Here is a 16,349-nt window from a genome sequence, read left to right as displayed (position 1 = left end):
TATAATAAATACACACTAATTTAAATAATTACTGCAAATTACAAACTATGTAACTAATCTATTTTGGTAATGTTCTAATGGATCAACAAATTGACAACAAATTGATGCCATCATTGATGCAAAACTAAAAGAAAAATAATGTATTTGCGTTAGAAATACAATTATGAAAGGAAATAATAACATTTAATGGGAAACTTTTACTTTGTCCTTCTCTTCGATGGATGGCTATATTTTCCTTCCTCCATGATTCTATTCTATGATTCTATCACGGATGGATTCTATCATGACTCTATGACCGGCCCCTGTGACCGGCGCTACCGGCGCTCTGTCTGCTGCTCTAAGCACTGGGGCTAAAAGCTAGTGATACTTATATAATAGTAAACATTACTAGGATCTCTAAGCATGTCGTTTGACTCCGGTGAAGCCAGTACTGGTGTGGACAGAGAAATGCAACAATTCTTGGCCGTGGAACAGCAAAAAGCGCAGTTCCAGGCGCAGGTGGGAACACGTGTGTTTCTGTGTCATTTGTAACTCTCCATATTTTCGCATGTTGCTTCTCTGCAACGGTTATTTTTCTCATACTGCTGACATGCTGTTACTGGTCTTCGTTTTTGTGAACGACGTCTCAATATGGTGCAGACTAGCTCGTGTGTAGGCGACAGTAGCAGTTACCTTTGCGGCAACGGTGGCTTGTGCCTTAAACTTTTCTTTTGCGCGTTATTTAATTAATTCATTCATTTTTCTCATGGTCCTCTCATTTTAACACAGCGATTTCGAAAGCACCTACAGTGTGTTTTAATCTCTGAGGACTCCCTTCGAAGCTTGCGGTCTTTTCTCTTCGACGAAAATCCGAGGTGAAGGTCACAATAGTGCATTGCTTCCTTGTTAATCTCCGAGAAGCTGTGGTCGTGGTGCGGCCTGTGTGCCTTTTACCGTGTTGTTCAGAAATAGTATAACAGTGAACAAACGGGGCAAAGTGAACTAGCCTGTGCAACACTTCATCGAATAGGGTTCGTAAGAAGTCCGGTGATTCGATGCAGGAAACTTACTAGTCTATTCGAGTTCGTTATTCGTTATAACCAGCTTCCAGTTTAGTTATAACGACGGTTAAGTGTTCTGCGCAATGCGTTGTTACAATGTTATGTTGTTATCCCCTACAGGTGCCATTTAATTCTGTCCATTGAAAATTAGGTTTCACCACATGCATCTTCAGACTCGTGAAACGTTTCCAGCTGCAGAACAGATAAAGTTTACTGAATGTGGACTCCATGCGAGAAATCTCAACAGGAACATCAAATATGTGAACATAATCATTTTATCTCTAGCATACTTAATATCCAACCACTTTAAAAAATATGCCTTGTGTAAAACATTGAGAAGAACAATGAAAGTGAGCCTGCTACATGACTGCTTACTGACACTATGAAGCCCGTTGAAGCCCCTTGAAGCCCGTTCGTTTTACAACTTGAAGCACAGGTCCAATTGGAAGATGTATGCTACATATTTAAATTTTTATTATTTTTATCAGTGCTTTTGCTTTTGCTGTGCTATCTTGGCATGTGCCACTATGCACAGAGCAGCCGAAGGGGTTAAAAGTTTACCTTTTTACATACTTATCTTACACATGGAAGAAAGCTTCTTTGGTAGGACGAGATGGATGACTGTTTTAAGCATAAGCATTTTTTAGCTGAATTTGGCCTTTGGGCACAATGTCATCATCGTTACACTTCTAAAAGGCGTAAAAAGGGGCAAGTTAATGACAAAAAAAAAATAGGTGCAGTTTGGGCAGGAGTTAAAATGAGCTGCACAGTTGGTACTTAATACTGAAATGAAACTGTCAGAAATAATAAAATTAAGTGGAACCTCCCTGAACGGAAACTGTCCAAGATAAGTGTAGCATTATATGGCAGTCGGCATGGTGTGGAATGTGTCGTGCGTGGTAATGATGTGAGATGGGGTTATGTTGATGTAGTATGTATTGTTTATTTATATAGACACTTTTTGCAGAGCACATTGCTCTAGAAGAATGAGATGGCACTTTCGGTAGTGCGTTACATGTTGCCTCAGGGAAAGTGCATGAATACGAAACCACTACTGCTTCTGCCCTGCTACTATGCAATCAGCTGTCAGAAATCTAACTGGGTGATTGCTAACGCACCGCGCTCCATTCATGCTGCAAAATGTAGAATGGCAGAGGGAAGACGTCTGCAGTAGCTGGCTGCAAGAATAGTGACTGGCATATCAAGAAATGGAATGAGTCTGTGTGGCGAAATTCATGGACTGCCTGTGTTGCCGGCACTTCGTGATGCATGGCTTTCTTCAAGGATAAAATAATTCACTCATCCGCAGGTGTTGTATTGCTAAACTCAAAGGAAAGGACTTCAACTCCAGAACGTTGGCAAGAGTGAGCACCACTTTTTGCACAGTGGCAGAGGGACTAGCGCCACTTTCTGGCCCCGTAAATTTCTAGCACATTATCTACACACATCCACCCCAACTCACATGCAAATTTATGCCCACTCTATTGCCAACGTATCAAGAATATAAGTGAATGGACCCACACTTTAATCAATGTGCTGAAGCATGAGTGACGGTGACTACACCGACAACACGCAAATGTTCGAAGCTGAACGTTTCGTAATGGTCCACAGAGTGAGTGACTAGCGATAATATGTCTTAGTTACAAACTATTGCAAAGAACAGAATATCTACGTTCCAAGCCTTGTCCTTGGTTAGAACAAATCTATCGCAACTAAGCACAGCTGCAAACAATTCAGAAGAATATAAACAATCAGATAATGATCGCAGCGAGGAAGTTTTCTGAATCGGAAGCATGACAAGCTACTGTTCAAAGTGTTTGCCAAATAAGGAGGAGAAAAACAATGATCCTGACTAATTCATAAACGAAAAATTTGGACAACTTCGAATACGCTTCTAGCGCCACTTTTGGTACAAGCACCATATATTCTGCTCACGCCATTTGGGAAAGATGTAATGAGCTCCAAAAGTGCTCAGATGTCCTTTGAAGTTTTGGCAAAATCTTCAGGTCGTTCACCCAGTCAACCATCTACAATATCCGCCGAAACAGAGTTACTGAGATGCTCTGAGATCATGCACGACCATTGTAAACATAATGGTAGCTGAGGCAAGCAATGGACGCGTCACCACGTGATCAAACATGGCAGTGCCTACAGGATCGCCACGAAAAAGGTCTATATGAATGAGGAGTACGAGCGGAGAGGTGCACGTACAGTAGACTCCCTTTAAGAGGAACTCGAAGGGGCCATGAAAATTTGTTCATCTTATCAGAAGAATAATTGGCAACATGACCAGACGCATCCAAATATCTTGCTTCAAAACTATAAATGAAGTAGACTTACGGAGGTGGAAAAATGACAAAAATATTTATTTAGCTGAGCTCGACAGAAAAATTGGTAGAAAAAGGAGAAACAAAGCGAAGCGTCACGGAGGAGGAAGGTAGGCGGAAATGTGCTGGGTTGACCTCCTCTAGCAGTTTCTACAAGTTTTGTTTGCGATACGGCCATACTGGCTTCGTCTTGTGATAACATCGTCCTTGCGCGCCGTACACTGTGTGTGTTAGTGAAAGCGTGCGACGATGAGCCGACGATGGCGGCTCAATCTTGTGTGCATAAGAGAGGAAAGGGGGGAAGAAGCGCGCCTTTTGATGCGTGCATGGCACCAGCGGGCGAGGGGGGTTGTATTTCGGCCACGCGGGGTCATGCGGGCTTTATCTTGAGAGCGATCTACTTTGGAGGCACAGTCTAGGTGGGCCGATGTCTCGTAGTTTTGGATGCGCTGAGTTCTCGCTGCTCAGTTTGTGTTGAAGTAATAGACAGCACGAAAGTCACTTTGCTCGCTGCTGCTGCCGCGATACCTTGTGCCAGCGTTTTGACAGCGAACGTCCGCGGTCATAGAGTGTGATGTGTTCATGTTTGCCTTTGTGCGTTGACACCATGCTTGTTAATTTAGTTAGTAAGCAAATGATCACAAGGGGGGTGTTCTACTTTGGCGGCTGCTATGTATGGCATGGCCGCGCGAGCCCTGTCTTGAATACGATCTGCGATGCGGACAGTGTAGGTGTCTAGGCCCACCGAGGGTCGATAGCTTCATGTGCGCTATAGCTTGCGCATCACTCGCGTTCACGAAGTGAAACATCACAAACCTTTTTCAAGCGAAGCATGCATATGCTAGCCTGCAGCGGCGATGTAACGCTAAAGAACCAGCTGCTCTTGGAGCTACACACATGCACGAATTCCTATATATAAAAAAAAGCAATATACCCGTTGAACGGAGAATCCTGCTGCGCCGCCGTGCTGCTGACGTCATTCCCTCCGCCACTAGGAGTCGTGTGTCTAGATAATGTGAAAGGAACGAGTGTTTCTAGTGTCGGAACACTATCGGAGCTGTGATGGGTTGGCCGCACGTCGTGCGTTCGGCCAAAGAACAGGCGGTGTTGGATGAATGCTGCCGGAAACATGCTCGAGGAACGACTCATCGTCGTCGTGCTGACCTCGCAATGAGGGAGCATGAAGCCGGCCCATTACGACAATGAAGAGCTGCAGATCCAGAGCTTCACTTGCACCCCCCTTCACAGTAGTAGAAGGGGGGCCAATTTTTTTTGCTTCCTCTTGTTTTTGCCTCTGTCCACAAGCACCGCAGGCCTCCAGTACGGGGCCTCGATGCGGGCGCCCCCTGGCACGGCGCATTGAGACACCCTAGTTTCCATGATTGGTAGCGGTGGCAGTCACTCCGAATGTTCGTTTAACCGAAGAGTACATCTGAGGCGGTTCGTCCTAAGCGGATTTTTCTTGTATTGAGTCTATGGAGAACCAAGCAAATGTTCCCATGTTGTTCGTTATATGTGAGAATTCGGCTTAACTGAGTTTGTCTTAACAAGAGTTCACTCTATATACATTGCCGAACATGTACATTGCACACCACACCGACTGCCATATAATACTATGCATATCTTTGATTGCTATCATTCAGGGAGGTTCCACTTAATTTGTTTGCACAATGCATGGTGTGGCATAATCAACACGTTAATGCCGTTATAAGCAGCGAGGGGGGGGGGGGAACGGCTGCGTGTGCATGCGTAATTAATGCTTGAGTGGCACATCCTCTTATTTCAAATTCCCTGTAGTCTCCTTCTATCCTCAGTTGTCGGGTGTTTACTAGGGCTTCCCATACTGCTTGCATTTCCCCTTTTAGTATAGGCTTAGGCATTTCTGGTCTAGGTTTAATGCCTTCTTTCTATGTATGGCACATGGCGAACGGTGAAAGCGGATGGGCTCGTAGAATGTTTTTGGTGTTAGTGCGGACAATGGGCCGTTTATCACTACTCCAGATGGCAGCTATTAACTCCACACATGATGGGCTTAAAGGGCAACTCCGGCGTTTTTTTTAAATCATATTAGGATATTGTCATTTTCAAATGGCATTGACAGTCCTGTCACCAGTAGAGTGGTTTGATTTGTTTAGAAATTCATCGATAATTTTAGTCGCACATTGTCGCCTAATATCAAAACTCTCCGCACTTAAATTGGACTGTCTTACCTTGTCATGGCTCTGAAATTTCCTGTCTAATCGTCAGCAGTTTACTATTGCAAATAACTACTCTTCCTCCATAACAGACGTTTCTTCTGGTGTAGCGTCCTTGGTCCCTTGCTTTTTCTAATCTTTATTAATGACCTACCTCAAAATTTGTCCTCCACCATCAGAATATCCACCGACGACTGCATAATTTATCGCCCAATTAAATATTCAGATGATCTTGTTCTTCAGCAAGACCTTCAACAAATCATTAGCTGGTGCAATAAATGGCTAATGACTTTAAATACCACAAAATTCAAAGTAATGTCGTTTACTCGGAAGTCTGCAACCTCACCGTATCCCTACCATATTAAGAATTACACTGTTACGACAGCTACACAATATAAGTATGTAGGAGTTCTATTCACATCGAATCTTTCTTGGACAAGGAATGCGAGGTTGGCGCCGCCGCGTGTGGACGTGTCTCATCGGCTCCATGAGTTTTTGGGTGTAGCGCCCGTTCTTTTTGCTATATCCTAGTGGCTCTTTCACGCGACATGTGTGAAAATTTTCGCGACGTTTTGAGACTATTTGACTTACTTTGAAGAGGTCTGTGCATTAGAACGCTTGTTATTGTGTCTTTTGTGGTTCCTCGCCTACGAGAGCTTGGTGGCTCTCCGACGCCGTAGGCGTTGACACACCTCGTGCAGGCGTCATGAACCCGGTTGAGGTAGTAGAAGGGGAAGATCTTTCCCCGGAGGAGATTCTCAAGTGGCGACAAATGCATATATACGACGCCGCATATCAAGACTCGCTCCGCAAGGACGCCATCGCTGCCACGGCCAAGGCTGCTGTATGGAAACAGATGATCTCAAGGAATAACAAAGTGAGGCCTCCCAAGTTACCCGAAGGCTCATACAAGGCTATTTTTCGCATTCGCGGAGGCTTCAATGCCTCCTGCTTCAGCCACTTCCAACTCACCAAGATTCTCTCTACGGCAGCCGGCTTTCCAGCCACTGCAGAGCTGCGCCAAGACATCGTTACAATCAACCCCACCACCAACACAGTTACCCTCAGCACGAAAAGCTGCGATCGCTTGAAGAAATATCTCGCCATCAAGTCGCTCACGGCCGACGGCCAAGAGCACGAAGTCACCTCCTACAGCGTTCCAAACTCTGAGACGTGCAAAGGCATTATCTACATCGACAGAGTATGCCTGGGAGAAGTTATCTATGAAAAAGACATTCTACCCATGCTTCGTGAGTGCAACCCACAAATGCACTTTTTAGAAGCCAAGACGAATGGGAAAAACTTCCGACGCAGTCCTCGTGACTTTCTTGGTTTGGGTCAAATATGAAATGGCGATGCTCAGGTGCAAGCCTTTTCGACAAAGAATGGAGGCCTGCACACGCTGTTGGAAAGTTGGACATTGACCGGACGTGTGCCCTACGCATACTGAGGATACTTGCCATAAATGCGGAACTGTGAATCCTCCGACTGATCATGTGTGCATTCCCAAGTGTGTACTATGTAGTGGAAGTCATGAGACTGGATCCATTCAGTGCGCACTGCGATATAAGCCCAAAATCTCACTCCCCAAGGCTGACAAGACTCCTCCTCAATCCAAGACTAAGTCTTCTCCTTCACCCAAGAAGCAGGGACCTCTTCCTAAGAAAAAACAAGACGAAGATTGGCCTCTCCTATCCGCTGCTCCATCTAACAACAAATCAAGCTTTCCTCAGGTAAGCTGGGCATCGGTAGCTTCCCACAGCTTACCTAAACCTAAGCAACCGGATTCCCCAATCTATGCCCTCCTACAGCAGTTTCAGGAAGAAAATCGTCTTCTGCGTAAGCAAATTCTTGACCTCCAAACCCCTTCTTCATGTACGACTACTACCACTCGATCTCAACCCTCTACTGATGAACAACCCACTGTAACTCCTCCCCCTGTCAGTGAGAATGGCGATCAAACTCTAACCATGGACACTTCTCCTCCTCCCACTACCATAACCGCCACCAAGCGCAAATCTATTGATGATGGGAGAGATACTTGGGAGGAACAAGATAAGCTAAGTCGTAAACTCACCGCACACATTAGAAACTCTAACAATCGCTTTGAGGCCCTTGAAAAACGCATGGATGCTGTAGAAGCCAAGCTTGAGTCCCTCACTACTAACGTTCATAGCCTCAGTGCCCATATAGATGCTAAATTTAACCTGGATGACACGCGACTTACCCAAATTGATGAGCGATTCAATCAAATTATCGAAAGACTCGATCGACTGCATGGCCGCATCCCCTAAGCGCTCCAACCTAATTGTGTGGCAATGGAATTGTAGAGGCTTTTCGAAAAAGAAGGCCAGTCTGCAACAATACATAGCCAATCTCCCACAACCGCCCGCAGTCATTGCTTTACAAGAAACGAATGGTTACGTTAAATTCCCCGGATACAACACATTCCAATGCAAAAGATGCGAACATCCTTATACCGCGATCCTTGCACAAAAACATTTGACTGTTACTTGCTCCCATTTCGAGAGTATCGACATTGATCACGACTTCGTAGAAATACTTCCTAAAAAGACCAGGTCGGCTCCTATTTACATCCTTTACGTTTACAGCAGTCCCAGCTCTAAACACCACCGTTTTACTACCGTTTTTGCTCGTGCTAAACAGGAAGCTCGGAGAAAGCCGCTCCTCATTGTTGGCTATTTTAACTCTCCAAATCAACTATGGGGTCACACTACTTCCACACCTAAAGGACGAGCTTTATGGTCCCACATTCAGGATCGTCAACTCACCCTCCACAATGACTTTGACACACCCACTCGCTTAGGAAATAGTGTCTCCATAGATACATCACCAGATCTCACCCTCACCTCTCGGGTTAACTTAACTAAATGGGAAAACCTTCAAATCAATTTTGGTAGCGATCACTACGTCATACAGATTTCTGTTACTTTCTCTTACAAGCCCTTTCACACTCTGCCTCCCAAACTTACGGATTGGAACAAATTTCGGAAAACTCGCGCAAATAATGCTCCCAATTCCATACTTGATCTACAGCAATGGATTAGTCAACTCCAAACGGACGTTGACAATCATACTACAACTATGCCACCTGATGCTCCTTTTCAAACAGCTGATGCCAAACTATTACACATGTGGCAAGCGAAGGAATCACTATTAAAGCGATGGAAAAGACACCACCATAACCGCAGGCTTCGCATCCGTGTAGCTAGACTTGATGATGACATTCAAGCATATGCGGCCCAACTAGTTAATCAACAATGGGGCCAAGTATGTGAGAGCATGCATGGTAATCTCGGTAGCAAAAAGACTTGGCAACTGCTGAGACATTTGCTTGATCCCTCGACCTTGCGCGTGCAACACAGTCACTACATCACTCAATTATTGCACAAACACAAGGATAATATTCCGCATCTTTTTCAGGAGCTTGCACGATTACATCTCCCTCCTACCACAACTCATGAGAATTCAGATTATACAGGCGAGGTTAATGAACTTCTCGACGCCCCAATAACGGAGGCAGAAGTTCGACATGCCTTAGCTTGCCTTAAAACTACATCTGCTCCCGGTATAGATAATGTAAATAATAAATTACTCCGAATTCTGGACGACAAATCAATCTCTGCCCTCACAGAATACTATAATCATTGCTTCGATAACAGCTCTCTTCCAAGCTCATGGAAAACCGCTAAAGTAATCTTTATTCCCAAACCCGATAAAGCCTCTGACATAGCTAATCTTAGACCTATTTCCCTCACGTCATGCTTGGTCAAAACGCTCGAACATGTCATGCTTAATCGCTTCAATAAATACGCCGAAGACAATCAGTTATTCCCGCCAGAGATGATTGGCTTTCGCCAGTCGCTTTCTTGCCAGGATGCCATGCTAAGGCTCAAGCATGACCTTCTCACTCCTACGTTTAGTAAAGACACCCAAGCCATCTTAGGACTCGACCTTCACAGTGCATTCAACAACATAGATCATGGATCTATCTTACGTGAATTGAATGCTATTAACTGTGGTAGAAAAATGCATGACTACATCCGCGAATTTCTCACCAATCGGACAGCTGTCATAAGTCTCAATGACCAAACTTCGCCCCCAATCACCCTAGGTAGCTTTGGCACTCCTCAGGGATCTGTGCTCTTGCCGTTTCTATTTAACCTAGCTATAAGGTCTATTGCCGGGAAGCTAGCACAAATACCGGATCTCCAATATTCTTTATATGCAGACGACATTACCCTATGGATTAAGGGTGGCTTGGATGGCTACATTCAAGATACCTTACAAGAGGCTGCAGATGCAGTGGCTACGAGAGCCGGGTTCATGAACCTCGAGTGCTCGCCCACCAAATCTGAGCTGTTACTTCTATCCGCAAATAAACGCGTTATGCCAAACATTCAGATTAACATTAAGGGGAAGCAAGTTCCTGTAGTAGACAAAATCCGTGTGCTTGGCATGCACATTCAATCTAACTGTCTCAATACGTATACACTTCAAACGGTTACTGCCAGTGTAGGTCACACCACACGGCTAATAGGAAGGGTGTACAATAAGCACGGAGCTCTCCGCGAGGCAGAATTGCTAAGACTGGTACCGGCGTTTTCTGTCAGTAAAATCACATTCTCTCTTCCCTATGTCCATTTAACTAGGGCCGAGGAAGATAAAGTTAATTCGCTGATACGCAGACTCTACAAATCTGCCCTTGGAGTGCCAAGTAGAGCTTCTACTGAGAGACTTTTGGCGACAGGCACCTTGAATACTTTTAGTGAGCTCGCAGAAGCCCACCTGACCGCTCAATACCAGCGCATATCGAACACCCACACTGGTAGGCACATCCTAAACTCCCTAAGTATTGCCCCAGCACCCATGACTAATGAGAAATTCAATATTCCCCACTCTATACATGAGCACTTTCATATCCCTCCTCTCCCTAAGAATATGCACCCTGTTCATCACAAACATAGAAGGCAACAACGAGCTAAAGCCCTGCAGAAAGAGTTATTTAACTACAAAGACGTGCTATATGTCGATGCCGCAGAGTATCCGTGTGGACACAAATTCGCCATATCAGTCGTTGACTCCAATGGCAGTATTGCGACGGGAGCATCCATTATAGCCTCTTCTTCGGAGGAGGCAGAGGAGGCGGCGGTGGCACTCGCCGCAACAATACCCAATTACTCTGTCATAGTAAGTGACTCCAAAACTGCCATACACAACTTCGGAGCGGGTAGGGTTTGCAGGACAGCCCTAGCCATTCTATCTCACAATCCACCAGCCCAACTTCTGAGTTTAATCTGGACACCTGCTTACGCAGGCCTAATTGGCAATGAAGCGGCCCACCTAAGTGCTCGAGCTTTCATGAACCGAGCACAGGCTAGACTAGGGGACGGTTCAGACGCCAATAATCTCCCTCCAGCATTCACCTCCAAAGACAGATTACTTACATACGACATTTACGGGCATTACCGCCTAGGTCGCCTAACCCTCCCTCCTTTAATGATTCGGTCGTCACGCATACACAAGGTTCTATGGCGTAAACTACAGACTCGCACTTTTCTATCTCCTGCCTTACGTCACAAAATTCACCTGGGAATATACCCTCCTTCAGCCTGCAAGTTTTGTCCTGCTAGCAGAGCAGACCTTAACCACATTATGTGGCTATGCAAGAACCACTCCCCTCCCCCTAACCTTTGTAGAGTTTTAAGTAGTAGGGAGCTGTGGGAGGCTGCCATGCGCAGCTACAACCCCGAACTTCAGGAAGCTATCCTGAGGTGGGCTGAGGTGGTAGAGGAGGCCTACCGTGAGTAGGATAACCTCCCTCACCTTCTTCCCGCAGCCCCTTTCCCTTTAATATGGGATAAGTAAAGTTGTCTCTCTCTCTTCTTGGACAAAGCATATCACATCCATTTAAGCTGATGCCTCCCCATCGTTGGGGTACTTGCAATGCAACTTAAGAAATGTTCCTTCAAATGTTCGCAAGCTAGCTTACCTAACTCTCGTTCATCCCAAGCTCAAGTATGCATCTCCCATTTGGTCCCCTCATCAGAAATCCCTCATTGAAACGCTAGAACGGATCCAGAACAGAGCAAGCCGCTTCATCTTAAACGATTGCAGCTACCAGTCTAGTGTAACACAAATAAAAGTTAAGCTTTCATTACAATCCTTGAACACTTGCCGAGACATTGCCCTTTTATTACTGTTCCACAAATTCCTTCACTCCACTTGAACACTCGCATGCTTGAAACGACCATACTCCACGTTACATAGGCTTCATAATCATTTCAGCCATGCCCGCCTTTACGGTTCTACAAAAGCATTCCATTACTCTGCTCTTCCTCGTGCTATCAGAACGTGGAATTCGCTCCCACACAGCATTGCATGCCAGTCCAAGTACGATTCATTCCGCGATGCCTTGACTGAATGCATGACTAAACAAAATGTGAAGTTTTACGTTTGTCGCACAATGCTTTCTTGTACTTGCACTATCTTTTACAGCTTATTGTCACATTATTACCGTTATGTCGCTATGTTTACCGTTCTGTTGGAATGTCGCGTCCGTAACTTTTCTGTCATTTTTTTCATTATTACTGTTTAACGCTCTGATCTTGTTAATTACATGACTTCACTGAAAACAATCTGCGTGATTTATTCCTTGTTATTATATTACGTTTTCTTCTTTTCCCTCGTGAATCGTGAACTAAATAACTATTTTTTCATCTCGGTTGCACTTGCGGTTGTAGTTTGTAAATAGATATGGTTTATAGATGTCTTGTATTGTATGTATTTTTTATGTACTGCCCCCCTTACTCAATGCCTCACCTTGAGGCCTGTAAGGTATTTTTAAATAAATAATAACCAATGAACAAGATACCGAAATTGAAACGGGTAGCTTCTTTGTGCGACGTCACAATGAGTCAATAACATCAGATCCTACACTACCATAATGTAAACACGCACAATGCGTGTTAAACACACATTAAAAATGGTGCTAACGCCAAAGAAGCGAAGCTGATTATGTCTCTTGATGACACAGGGAGCTTTTACAGATTTTCCGAACTAGACAGCGGTGATTTCAGCGACAGTGGCGGTGTAGTCTCCGATGTCACAAACACAGGGTGGCCAGTAAAAAGTCATGAATTAGGAACCCAACCAATCTTTAAAATTCATTTTCAGGAATACTAAATGACTTGCGACCACATTGTTTGGCCCAGATAATCAGAGTGCAAAGGAAAATGTATATTCAAAATTTTATTTAGACCAGTGGACATAAAAAGATCGCCGGAGTTGCCTTTTAAACTGCACATTTTTGCCCTGTATTAGGAAAGGGTTTTTTTAGCTGCACACAGTTTTTCAATGGGCTCGCCATATAATGTGCATTAAAAAAAAAGTGAAATAGCATATGAGCTATAAAAAAAATATTAGTTTTAAATGATGCTGATTGAGCCTTGCTTTTGAACTCCTCATGTGTACTGTTTGTGTGGACCTTAAAGGGGCACTAAATAGAAAAATGATTTCTTCTGCATCAGTAAGTTACCTTTCTACAATGCCAAAAGGGCCACTCTTACCATGATAAGACGCTTGGTAAGGCAGAAAACGCGGAAGAACGAAAGACGGGTGGCGACGCCACCTTGAAGTTCCCGCACCTGGTCACTGTGATGTCATGGATTTTGATGGCATCTTCTAGGGCATATTTAAGTATATATTGGTACAGATTGACTACATTGTGTTCTAAAGGAACCAGGTATTAAACATGGCAAGTTTCAGGAACCTTTACTCGGCCAACGCGGCCCAAATGTGAAAACAAACTTTGGAATTCCTGACGTCACACTGACATACCGGCATCAGGGTTTCAGTGTGAACTTTAAATACTTATACTTTGACCTTCATTTTCTCATCTAATAATCAAACTATTATTTTGAAATGACTGCCTGCAGAGTTCTCAAGCAATGCTTCATTAGTCTAGACTAATTTATTGTTTCACTTTAGTGTCCCTTTAAGTAAACAATCTTGAGCTCTTTTATTCCAGGTATTCCAATCTGGTTAAAAGGGCAGTTGTGAAACACACAATGGTTATCAGGTTGTCATTGCATAAGTTATCCAGCTAGACCAATTACAAAACTTGGGTTTTCATGAGCTACTGCTGACTCCAGATAATTGGAACTTTTAAATGAAAATGCCGGATAAACAGAACAGTGTCATCAGCTTTGGTTGGCCGCCCATAGACGCAATGTTAGAAAACTTGTGTTAAACAAGACCTGTCATTTTGTGAACTCCAATTAAACGGAACTTTGACTGAAACTATGACCTACCTCATTAGCACAGGGGACTAGAAAAGTACGACAAACATGCCAAATAGTGATGGTATAAATAAAGATAAATAAAAAATATTCCATCAGGCAGTTGCGCGAAATTAATGCAAATTAAAGATGTCCAAGTTGCATGAGGACTTCGTTAGGCAAGTATAATGATCCCTGAGCAGGAAGAGCACTGCAAAGTAGGTACGAGCTTGCGGTCAGGCTGCCACTACTGCTTCATTCACATTGCCAGGAATAAGAGACCTCAGATGATGCCCTTGTTACCTACTCTGATGAGACAGTTGAGGATATTGTAGCACTCTTCAATGAAGTACACTAAACACACTGGTTTATTGGGGGGAACTTGTGCCCAGAAACGCAATATTAAGCATTCGTGCTAATGCCGCAGAGAGCTCTCCACATGCCAGTTACGAGCACTCTCGTAAGGCACCTTTCCAAGTGTCTCATCGCTAAAACCCATTACTCGTCGCATCGCCATTAGAAGAGCGCCAGCAACGCCTCGCGCATGGCGATACAGCGCATTGCCCGCGCACGCGCTCACGGCAGCGCCCGAGTCTGCCGTCCAATGAGAAGCCACGGTGTGGCTCTTGGCCTTCGGGGCGCGTGAAAAGTGCGCTCGGCGGAGAGACACGGTTGACTGTGGAATAGGCTCCTGTTAACTCTTACGAACTGGGGACTTCCAATCATACCCGCACCTCCACCAGAAATGTAGCACTCTTCAATGAAGTACACTAAACACGCTGGTTTATTGGGGGCAAACTTGTGCCCGGAAACTCAATATTAAGCATTCACACACTTTAAAAGAAGAGTTAGCAGGAGCCTATTCCACAGTCAACCGCGTCTCTCTGCCGAGCGCACTTTTCACGCGCCCCGAAGGCCAAGAGCCACGCCGTGGCTTCTCATTGGACAGCAGACTCTGGCACTGCTGTGAGCGCGTGCACGGGAGACAAGCGCTGTATCGCCATGCGCGAGGCGTTGCTGGCACTCAACTAATGGCAATGCGACGAGTAATGGGTTTTAGCAATGAGACGCTTGGAAAGGTGCCTCATGAGAGTGCTCGTAACTGGCATGTGGAGAGCTCTCTGCGGCAATATTATTGGTTAAGTCCCTAACAAAGACTATAGATCTGTTGACGAAGACATAGGTGCTGCTGTTTCTGTGCACATCACTGTTTTGGACCAGATGGCAAGAGATGCAGTTGAAACTCTGCAGCGCTATTTCGAACGCGAGAACTGTGCAGAATTATTGGCAACTATTTCATGTATGAACACAACCTCATGCAAAAGAAGCTACAATATTAAAAGCGGAGCACAGTAAAGCATCTCTTTTCACCACCATAATATCGAAACACTGGGATGCTCTTCAAATAAAACAATTCTGGGTGATGTTTGTGTCCTTCACTTAAATGGAACTTTGGAGAAATGGAGCACATTTTCCTGTCTCTTCGAGTCTACCGTAGTTATCGACTTTGCAAGGGTGCAGCCAGAGGAGGGGGCTACAGCACTACCAGGCTACGCCATGCTTAAGTCATATGAGTTCACCAGACTTCTGAGGGTATGAAAATGTGGTTTAGAAGAAAGGAAGATTATTATTTCCAGTTGTTTCTATATTACTAACAGTGGTGTGTTTGTTCTCAGGTCCATCGGCTCAATGAGATTTGCTGGGACAAGTGCATGGACAAGCCAGGCACCAAGCTGGACGGGCGGACAGAGACCTGCCTGTCAAACTGTGTAGAGCGTTTTATCGACACATCACTCTCAATCACTAACCGCTTTGCACAGTTATTGCAGAGGTCAGCTGCTGGCCACACATAGCCCTGTGTGAAAATCTAGGTCATTGAACGAAGCAAATTTATTGCATCACTGTTCATCTGGAAGAAAGAAAAAAAGAAAAACAAAACCCAGGAGTTGACTACAACGGTGGCAAGTCTCACCAGGCTTCATCATGTTCAGTAGCACAAATTAAAAATTATTACTTGATGAATGATGAATATTAATGAACAGAAGGTGCAGTACTCTCGCATCTGCAGCTGTTTGTTATTGCCTCTACATTCAGTGTCTTCTTTCCTTTCATGCATTCCTAGTGTTCTACCCTTACCTTTGGACTGCAGTCACACCTGCTTCAAGAACCTTATAGGCTATGCAGAATGAATGCAGAACATATGTTGGTGCATCAGTAGCGAAATTTTATTAAACAGGGAAATGTGTCGCAGTATGCACTCACATGAACTAAGGGAAAGCCATAAATTGTCAGGTCACGAGACTGGAATTTGCCACACCTTGTAACAGGTGTGTCTGAAGTAAGCCTCTTGGCAAACTGTTTGTAGGTTGGCATGCAGAGTTTGCACATTTTAGAAAAAGTAAGTGGATGAAGATTCACGGTAAGCACGTGCAGGACCCTGTTCATTATCTGCTGCTACCACAATAGATGATGGGAGTGCATTTACCT

General features: G+C 44.6%; 1 protein-coding gene across 1 annotated transcript; it reads left to right on the top strand.

The window, feature by feature from the left end:
- Positions 1 to 270: 270 nt before the first annotated feature.
- Tim8 (translocase of inner membrane 8) lies at positions 271 to 15,884 on the top strand. Its single transcript, XM_050182556.3, has 2 exons — positions 271 to 498; positions 15,539 to 15,884. Exons 1-2 carry the CDS (start codon positions 403 to 405, stop codon positions 15,713 to 15,715), a joined length of 273 nt encoding a protein of 90 aa, XP_050038513.1. The 5' UTR covers positions 271 to 402; the 3' UTR covers positions 15,716 to 15,884.
- The last annotated feature ends 465 nt before the right edge of the window (positions 15,885 to 16,349 follow it).

This window comes from Dermacentor andersoni, chromosome 4 (genome assembly GCF_023375885.2).
Source record: "Dermacentor andersoni chromosome 4, qqDerAnde1_hic_scaffold, whole genome shotgun sequence".
Taxonomy (NCBI): Eukaryota; Metazoa; Arthropoda; class Arachnida; order Ixodida; family Ixodidae; genus Dermacentor; species Dermacentor andersoni.
This window is presented reverse-complemented; position numbering and strand designations above follow the sequence as displayed.